General features: G+C 41.4%; 1 protein-coding gene across 1 annotated transcript; it reads left to right on the top strand.

The window, feature by feature from the left end:
- The first annotated feature begins 3,509 nt into the window (after window positions 1-3,509).
- On the top strand, window positions 3,510-5,237 carry LOC130736058 (uncharacterized). Its single transcript, XM_057587911.1, has one exon. The coding sequence runs from the start codon at window positions 3,510-3,512 to the stop codon at window positions 5,235-5,237; it is 1,728 nt and encodes a 575-aa protein (XP_057443894.1).
- The last annotated feature ends 4,634 nt before the right edge of the window (window positions 5,238-9,871 follow it).

The following is a 9,871-nucleotide window of genomic DNA, read 5'->3' as shown; positions in this document are numbered from 1 at the left end:
AGCAATATTTTACGAGTTGTTGGTCAGACAAATGCGGTGCCAATATAGAAGGGGTAATCCCAAATCGGTTCCCTAATCTATAACAAACTTCTGTTCTGATTATAGAAAAGCATAAAGCAAGCATGCATACAAGCTTAGATTGAAATTCAGAAAATGAGATTCAAGGGAAGAAGAAGAACATGTGGGAAAGAACTTAAGTTAACTTAAAAGGAATAGTCTTACATGAAAACCAAAGCATAATAAGAGAGATTAGTCAAGCTAATAACATGAATTACAAGCTCAGGAGCCTTCTCTCAATCCCCTAGATGTTCCTTTACCTCTGAGTTTTACAAAGTATGAAAAGATACAAAAGAAAATGTCTACAATCATATTTATAGGCAAAAGGGGCGTGTTTTCTGCCACCAGGGCGCTCAAGCGCCAGACCAGGGCGCTCAAGCGCCAGCATCAAATGCTGGCAGAAAACACCTACTGTTTAGCTGGCGCTCAGGCGCCAGACAGGGGCGCGTAAGGGCCCTTGCTCGCCCAAAAACCCCTAGAACTTCATTTTTACTCCACTTTAAAGCCTCCTTCAAGTCTCCAAGCCTCTAGACCTTCCCTCTTCAACTGTTACAACCTGAAAACTTGATGACCAAGCTTGAGGAAAATATCAAGAAACTTAAAGGTCAGTTTTGCACAAAGGCTCCAAAACAAGTGGAAATTACCTAAGACTCCTAAACTCTAATAAAATGCAACTAAAGCCCTTATAAAACTACAAAATTAATAAACTAATGCAAATGCACAAATAAAAGTAAAAATGCATGAGAATGCATGAAACACTACACGAGACTCAACAAAAAGACTCAAAACCTACAAAGAAATGACCCTAAAAACATCATATAAATCTGGGTCATCACACCACTATACTCAACGACAGCTCACCCTCGAGCGTCACTAAGATTAGCTTGCCCTCAAGCACAAAGAATTACTCCCAACACACATGCAAAAAGAGGGATACATTTTTAGAAAACCGGGGGATCAAGTGAATGCAGTTAGTTCCAAGAGAAAGATTCAACAATAAACTTCGTGCAAATTTTAGACAAAGAAGAATTAGAGTCCACTATGAGAAACATTTGGAGCTAACATCCTAGCATGAGACAATTATTTAGTGCACTGAGCACACAAGCAAGTTCTTAGGTTCTGGGAATCATGCACTCAAGAGTAACTAAAGTTGACAATGCATTATTCAATGAGACTTGAAAAGGGTTATAATGCCGGCTAGGTAAAGCACAAGGTAGGTGATCCCTAACGAAGACTAAGGCTGCATAAAATCGAGTGTGGTCCTTCATGAAAACCGGAGCTTAAAGCAATTGATGCTTAGCACACAAGTCTCTCAACCCCCTTTTGTTTCAGAATTTTTCTTTTTTTTGGAACTCCACCTTTGCCATGGAGTTCATTTTTCTTTTCTTTTTGGAACTCCACCATGCCATGGAGTTCATTTTCTCTTTTGAATTTTTTCAATTTTTTCCTTGGGGCAAGAGACAATTGCACTTTTCATAAACTAGCTCCATTAAGATTTAAGACCACAACTCCCCATTGAATCCGACCAATCATCCAGCCCAATAGAATCTCCATAAAGCACAAAAGGGTCGACTAGGGACAAAGATGTTATAAAACAAATTCTGAAGTCCAAGAAAACCTACCAGTCTCACAAATGCAAGTCTCATAGAGCTACTCTCAAGGGTGAGAGAAATGAAACATAGAACCAAGAAGTGCAAGTGAGTCAGGATCCTCTAGGGAAAATATATAGTGAAGGGTCAAAGATGGACCCTTGTGGACTCACATCAACTCTACCCTCAAGTCATCACTTAGAAGATTGAAATCTCCCCCTCTCTTTCCCAAACATACAATCATTCCCCAAAAGAAAGCACAAAGTATCCACTTAAAAACATTTTCAAAACCAGCATCATGTGAGTGAGCAAGACTTGGGAACATGTCATTTGAGTAAAGGGCATAAAGACCAAGGTATAAAAGACTCTATATAACAATACATGATCAAAAAGGATAAACAAAATCTATAAAAGAAAAATATGCTCAAAATGCATGGACTAAAACTCAGAATAAGAAAAGAACCTCCTTCCAAGTTATTTGAGTGCCTCCAAGTGTTCTCCACTTTTATTTCCTGAAAAACTAACAAAAGAAACAAAAACATGAACCTGAAAAAAAACATGGGTTGTCTCCCATTAAACCCTAACTTATAGTCTTAGGTAGACTATACTTCAAACTCGTAACTCAAACTCACAATCACAAACAATCTCCGGCAACGGCGCCAAAAACTTGTTGGTAAATCCGCAAGTGTGCGAATCCACCAGGTTTTAAATATCGAACCACAGGGATTGTGAGTGAATAAATTCAGTTCAAGTCTTGAGTATGAAGGTTTGTTTTATTGAAAAGGAGATATGTCGAAGTAGTAATAAAGAAAAAGGAAAATAAAAAGACAACTCAGAAAATAACATGCTTTGGGTTCTTGTTCAACTAGTCAATTCAAGCACATCATTCTAAGCACATGAACTCATGAATCTCTCCTTGATGCTATAGCCTAAGCAACTACCTATTGATGCCTCGCATAGATAATTCTTTCAAACCAAAAGATAAGCTCAATTCCTTGTGTACTTAAACATTTGTTTGAAGCATAAAGATTACAAAGTTCAAGCCAACAAACCCCAACCCTTCCTCTATTCCTAGTAGCCAAGATAGAAGGGGTAATCCCAAATCGGTTCCCTAATCTGTAACAAACTTCCGTTCTGATTATAGAAAAGCATAAAGCAAGCATGCATACAAGTTTAGATTGAAATTCAGAAAATGAGATTCAAGGGAAGAAGAAGAACATGTGGGAAAGAACTTAAGATAACTAAAAAGGAAAAGTCTTACATGAAAACCAAAGCATAAGAAGAGAGATTAGCCAAGCCATGCTTGGCTAAGAACCTGAATTACAAGCTCGGAAGCTTTCTCTCAATCCCCTAGATGTCCCTCTACCTCTGAGTTTTACAAAGTATGAAAAGATACGAAAGAAAATGACTAGAATCCTATTTATAAGCAAAAGGGGCGTGTTTTCTGCCACCAGGGCGCTCAAGCGCCAGCATCAGATGCTGGCAGAAAACACCTACTATTTAGCTGGCGCTCAGGCGCCCTTGCTCGCCCAAAAACCCCTTGAACTTCATTTTTACTCCACTTTAAAGCCTCTTTCAAGTCTCCAAGCCTCTAGACCTTCCCTCTTCAACCGTTACAACCTGAAAACTTGATGACAAAGCTTGAGGAAAATATCAAGAAACTTAAAGGTCAGTTTTGCACAAAGGCTCCAAAACAAGTGGAAATTACCTAAGACTCCTAAACTCTAATAAAATGCAACTAAAGCCCTTATAAAACTACAAAATTAATAAACTAATGCAAATGCACAAATAAAAGTAAAAATGCATGAGAATGCATGAAACACTACATGAGACTCAACAAAAAGACTCAAAACCTACAAAGAAATGACCCTAAAAACATCATATAAATCCCGGTCATCACCTGCCAAGGTGGTTCAAGACAAAAAAGAAAAAAGCAAAGAAGTGGTTGAAGAGTTGGGGGAACCATCTGGGGAATGTGCATCCATTACAGGAGGGTTCGGCGGTGAAGAACTTTCTAGTAAGGCCAGAAAAACATATGTTGCGGCGGTCCATTCTGTGCACAAAACATATGAGGGAGCGTGTTGGTTGAATCACTCTCCAATCACGTTTACTCAGCAGGATTTTGCACATGTAATTCCACATGATAATGATCGCATTGTGGTAACAATCAGGGTCAACAATTACAAAACTAAGAAAGTGTTCTTGGACCAAGGATCTTCCGCAGACATCATCTATGGCGATGCATTCAATCGGCTAGGGCTTAAGGAGTCAAATTTGAAGCCATATCCTGGAACTTTGGTCGGTTTCACGGGCGATCGAGTAAATGTAAGGGGATATGTGGAAATCCCAACTGTTTTTGGCGAGGGGGAATTTGTTAAAAAATTCCAAGTCAAGTACCTTGTCCTTGCGTGTCGTGCAAACTATAATGCATTGCTCGGCCGTGATACACTCAACAAATTGTGTGCAGTAATTTCCACTACCCACTTGACCATTAAGTATCAGGTGTGCAATGGCAAAATTGGGATCTTGCGCGTAGACCAGGAAGCGGCGAGGGATTGTTACCTCAATAGTGTGGCTCTCTATGGACGGAAGGCTGCCAAAGAAAGTCACAGAATCACTGAAATGTTTCCTCATGAAGGCTTCACTTTGGATCCAAGGGACGATACCGAAGATCTTCGCCCTCAGCCCATTGAAGAAACAAAAGCGGCAAAGGTTAAAGACAAGGTGCTAAAAATCAGAAGCGGATTGTCTGGAGAGCAGGAGGCTCGATTGATCGCCTTGTTAGGAGAGAACCTAGATTTATTCGCTTGGGCGATTAAAGACGTTCCGGGAATTGACCCGAATATAATCACGCACAAGTTGGCCATTCGCCCTGGGGCGAAGCCTGTTGTTCAGGCAAGTAGGCGGATGGGCGAGGAAAATGACAAAGCAATGCAAGTGGAAACACGAAAGTTAATTGAAGCTCAATTTATTCGAGAAGTACAATATCCGACTTGGCTGGCAAACGTGGTCATGGTACGAAAGGCCAATGGAAAATGGAGAATGTGTACAGATTACACGAGTTTGAACAAAGTGTGCCCAAAAGATTCTTACCCACTTCCAAATGTTGACAAGTTGGTAGATGGAGCTTCAGGAAATGAACTTTTAAGTCTCATGGACGCCTACTCAGGTTATAACCAAATCATGATGCACCGCCCGGATGAAGAAAGCACGGCGTTTATGACAAATCAGACTAACTACTGCTATAGAACTATGCCATTTGGTCTGAAGAATGCAGGAGCCACTTACCAGCGCCTAATGGACAAAAAATTTGCAAATCAAGTGGGGCGAAATATGGAAGTGTATGTAGATGATATGATTGTAAAGTTGGCCATGGCGACAAAACATTGCGACGACTTGAAGAAAGCATTTGCTCAGTTAAGGAAGTATAGCATGAGATTAAATCCTGAAAAATGTTCTTTTGGAATTCAAGGAGGAAAGTTCCTAGGATTTATGATCACATCTAGAGGAATTGAAGTAAATCCAGACAAATGCAAGGCTATCCTAGAAATGAAGAGCCCCCTACCAGTGTTCGTGAAGTGCAACGACTAACAGGGTGATTGGCTGCATTATCTCGTTTCTTGCCCATGGCGGGCGATAAAGCTGCTCTGTTCTTTACATGTTTGAAAAAGAATTCAACATTCCAATGGACTAAATCATGCGAGCAAGCATTCAACAAGTTGAAAGAGTTATTGGCAACACCGCCGGTTTTGTCCAAGCCAATCCCAGATGTTCCTTTGATCTTGTACCTGGGGGTCATTGACTCGGCGGTCAACACAGTTTTGCTTCAAGAGGAGGGCAAAAAGTACAAGGTTGTGTATTTTGTTAGTCACACCTTACAAGGTGCGGAAGTGCGATATCAGAAAATTGAAAAGGCGGCCCTGGCAATCCAAATTTTTCCTCTAAGGCCCTATTTTCAGAGTTTTCAGGTAAAGGTCAAAACTGATATTCCATTGAGACAAGTGCTTCAGAAGCCTGATTTATCGGGGTGACTAGTTAGTTGGTTCGTTGAGCTTTCAGAGTATGACATTCGGTATGAACCAAGGGGGACCGTGACTATCCAAAGTTTAATTGACTTTGTCGCTGAAATGACACCTTCTGAGGGTGACTGGACAAGTGGCGAGTGGATCCTATATGTTGATGGGTCCTCAAACGACAACGGTAGTGGGGCTGGAATAACCATTGAAGGCCCAAACAAAATGACAATCGAACAACCATTAAAGTTTGAATTCAGGGCAAGCAATAACCAAGCATAATATGAAGGGCTGATAGCTGGTTTGAGACTCGTCATTGAGTTAGGAGTCCAGAAATTATTTATCAAAGGGGATTCTAAGTTGGTAGTCAAATAGGTTAAGTTGGTAGTCAAACAGGTTAAGGGAGAATATCAAGTTAAGGACCCACAACTTTCCAAATACTTAGAAATTATGCAAAGACTAATGATGGTGGTTAAAGAAATAAGGATAGAGCACATCCGAAGAAGTCAAAATGAGCGGGCGGACGTTTTGGCAAAATTGGCTATCACAGGCCGATTAGGAAATTATCAGACCGTGATACAAGAAACCCTTCCCCACCCGAGCATTGATCTAGTTGAAATAAAAATGAAGGCAGTAAAAGCAATAACAAAAGGGGAGCCCTCATGGATGGAATCAATCATAGAGTTTCTCAAAAACCCTCCTAAGGATGACAGCTTGAACACAAGAGAGAAACGAAGAGAGGCCATCTTCTACAATATGGTGGGCGAAGAGTTATATAGGCGAGGGATCATGTCACCATTACTCAAATGTGTGGACATCAAGGAAACTCAGGATATTATGGCGGAAGTTCATGAAGGAGTGTGCTCCAGTATCATAGGGGGGGGGTCTTTAGCATTGAAGAAAGATTGCTTATAATATGTCAAGAAATGTACCAAATGTCAAATCTTTGCAGAGCTACACAAAGCCCCGCCAGAACACCTAACAACAATGATGGCGCCATGGCCATTCGCCATATGATATGGGGAACATACATTTTAGGGTCATTCCCAGTAGCAAAAGCACAAATGAAATACATAGTAGTGGCGGTGGACTACTTCACAAAATGAATAGAAGTAGAAGCTCTGGCGACCATTACAGCCTCCAAAATCAGGAATTTTTTGTGGCGAAGAATAGTGTGTAGGTTCGGCGTCCCAATGGCGTTAGTGATGGACAATGGAACTCAGTTTACTAGCAATCTAACAAGAAAATTTTGTGCAGATCTTGGAGTTGAGATGAGGTTTGCTTCAGTGGAACATCCCCAAACTAATGGACAAGCTGAGTCAGCTAACAAAGTGATTTTGAAAGGTTTGAGAAGAAGTTGGATGAGGCGAAAGGTTTGTGGGCTGAAGAACTACCCGACGTCCTATGGGCGTATAATACAACTGAGCAAACAAGCACTGGAGAAACGCCATACAGATTGACAGATGGGACATACGCCATGTTACCTGTGGAGGTTGAGAATCAAAGCTGGCGAGTACCTAGGCTCTATGAAAAAGAAAATGGGGAGAGTTTGATTGCAAATTTGATCATGTTACCTGAAGAACAAAGGGAAGCGCATTTAAGGAATGAAGCGGGAAAGGGTAGGATCTCCCGGAAATACGCAACAAAAGTAGTACCAAGAACAATGAAGGCGGGAGATCTGGTGCTCCGAAAGAGAACAATAACCACAAAACACAACAAGCTTTCTCCAAATTGGACGGCCCCTTCAGGGTGATTGGAGACATTAGGAATGGAGCTTACAAATTGGAAAAACTAGATGGCGGGAGAATCACCCGCACATGGAACGCCTCGCACTTGAGGCAATATTTTAGTTAAAAGAAAACAAAAAATAAGTCGCTCTCTTTTTTCCTTTAACAAGGTTTTTAATGATGCGGCAAGTGTAAATGAAGGGACGATGGCTCCCAAGTTCAAAAATTAATGAAATTTTTTCTAAGTTTGATTTTTATTTCAACTATCCAATCTTACTTATTATTTCTAAAGGTGTAAAACGCCTCAAGGTACAAGGTACCACGAGTAAGTCTTTCAATAAGAGAGCATCGCCACTGAGATAAGCATAAGCCTTCGCAATTCTAGTGGCCACTAAAAACCAAGTCATGTCCGTAAAACGACTAACGCCAGCAAAATGTGCCTAAGCCTTGAGGTAAAACTCAAGCCAACAAGCCTCACCAATGGCGAGCACAAGTCTCAGTAAGAAAATAGCTAAAAGAGAACAACTCATGGAAATAACAAATGGAAACTTCATTCATGTAAGCAAAAAACTGCGAAAACCGGGAATACTTCATTCGTCATTAAAACAAAAGGGGGCGAGGCGCATTACATATTACCAAAATTGGGCGATGCCCAGTACAAGGAAACAAAAGAAAATCAAGAAAAAAAGATAAGTCCATACAAGGACGGGCAAGGCCCAGTTACAATGAAAAACACGTAAAATGAAATCAAGCGGGAGTCTGGTCAATAGCATCAGTATCCTTGTTCAAACCCTGGTCCCGCCCATCATCATTATCATCTTCATCACCCTCTTCCTCCAACTCGCTCTCGAAATCAAATTTCGGAAGAAGTTCAATATCGACATCATCAGGGCCAATAACTTGGCCATCTTGAATCTCCTTCAGAAAATCCAATTCGGGAAAGGTCCAAACCAGGCTCAACAACACTTAGTTTCTCTTTGGCTTTGACGAAACCTTGAGCAAACTGGTAGGAAGCACGCCCAGGAATGGAGGCCTTCAACCGCTTATATTTGCCAGCCATTTTCTTACACTTCATCCGAGCAGATGTGTGTTTGGTGTCAATTGTATCCCTCAAAGACTTCTCCTTTTGAAGGAGTAAGTCAGATGTGGACAACTGCTCTGAAACCTTGGCGAGCTGATCTTCAGTTGTCTTTAGCGCCAGATTAGCACGTTTGCTGGCAATATCGACATCACTCTTCAGCTTGTCACAAACGGCCTTCCATTAATTTACCTTCTTCTCAAGGCGGGATTTTCCCATATGAATGTCACGAACATATTGGACCATCCCCGCCACAGAACTGGCGGCAGAAAGTGCATGGTGGATGGCCAGTGCAGCAATGTTTAGGGCGCCCTAACTCACAACGTCCTTATGAAGCCGATTATCAAAAGTTCAGTTCATAAAGTCTAGACCGTTGAAGTGTGGATCACTCAAACTTAAGAGCATGGGAGGAAGGTCGCCTCCAACAGCTGAACTCGAGCGTGCATGCACAAAAGGAGTTGCCGGGCGGTTAAGAGCAACGACAACATTTGGATCTTGATGGGCCGGCGGGGGATTAGCATCCCCTTTTTTTTCTCAACAGCAGGTTTGGATTTGGGAGTTGGTCCAGGTTGGCCAAGTGTTGATTGTTTAAGAATTATCTCATTGGCGGTTTTCTCAGAGGCGCCAGAAGTCCTTTGACGCTTGGGATCCCGCTCGTTACCAGCATCAGACTTGCCTTAAGGGCGGGACTCCTGATTCTTCTTCTTCGCAAGTTCAGCCGCCTTCTTCTTTTCAATTTCAGCCGCGGCTTGAGCAAGATAAGTCGTCATGCTCAAAGCGTTGGTATCAGCCTTGCCTTTACCCATTTCAGCTACACAAAAAATACAAGGTTAGATACGCAAAAAAAAAATTATTAATTAAAAATAGAGCCACGGTTCCATTCTTGGCGGCTTTAATCAAATCATAGCCGGAGAAACTGGGCAACGATTGAAGATAAGTAGTGATTCCTCGCTCGGAAAGTTCCAAGGCTTCAAATGCAACAGTGATTTTCCGGCGAGGATTTTTGGTCCAATAAAAGGAAAAAGGGGACAATTCTTGGAATCACGGAAAAGATTACTTATCTCCGGCGATTCTACAACCTTAAAGAATTTATGTTGCCAAACTTTGTAATGACATTTCAGAGGGCTGAATAAACTCATTTTCTTGCGGGAGAGAAGACGAATCCACTTGACAAAGGTGGGCTTGGTGGTAACATATTTATAGAAGAAAAAGAATAAAGGGTATGTTGGTGTGATGCTCAAGTGTTCACACAAAATTTCAAAACATCGAATAAAACCCCACGCATTGGGAAGAAGTTGACACGGCGCCACGTTCAAAAAGGTGAAAACATGGCAGATAAAGGGAGAAAAAAGAAGTTTTAGTTGAGGTCAGAAAAAAGATAGCCATATACATAAAAGAAATGAGGCG

The sequence above is a fragment of the Lotus japonicus genome, chromosome 2 (genome assembly GCF_012489685.1).
Source record: "Lotus japonicus ecotype B-129 chromosome 2, LjGifu_v1.2".
NCBI lineage: Eukaryota > Viridiplantae > Streptophyta > Magnoliopsida > Fabales > Fabaceae > Lotus > Lotus japonicus.
Note: the sequence above shows the minus strand (reverse complement) of the source record. Positions and strands in the feature narration are given on the sequence as shown.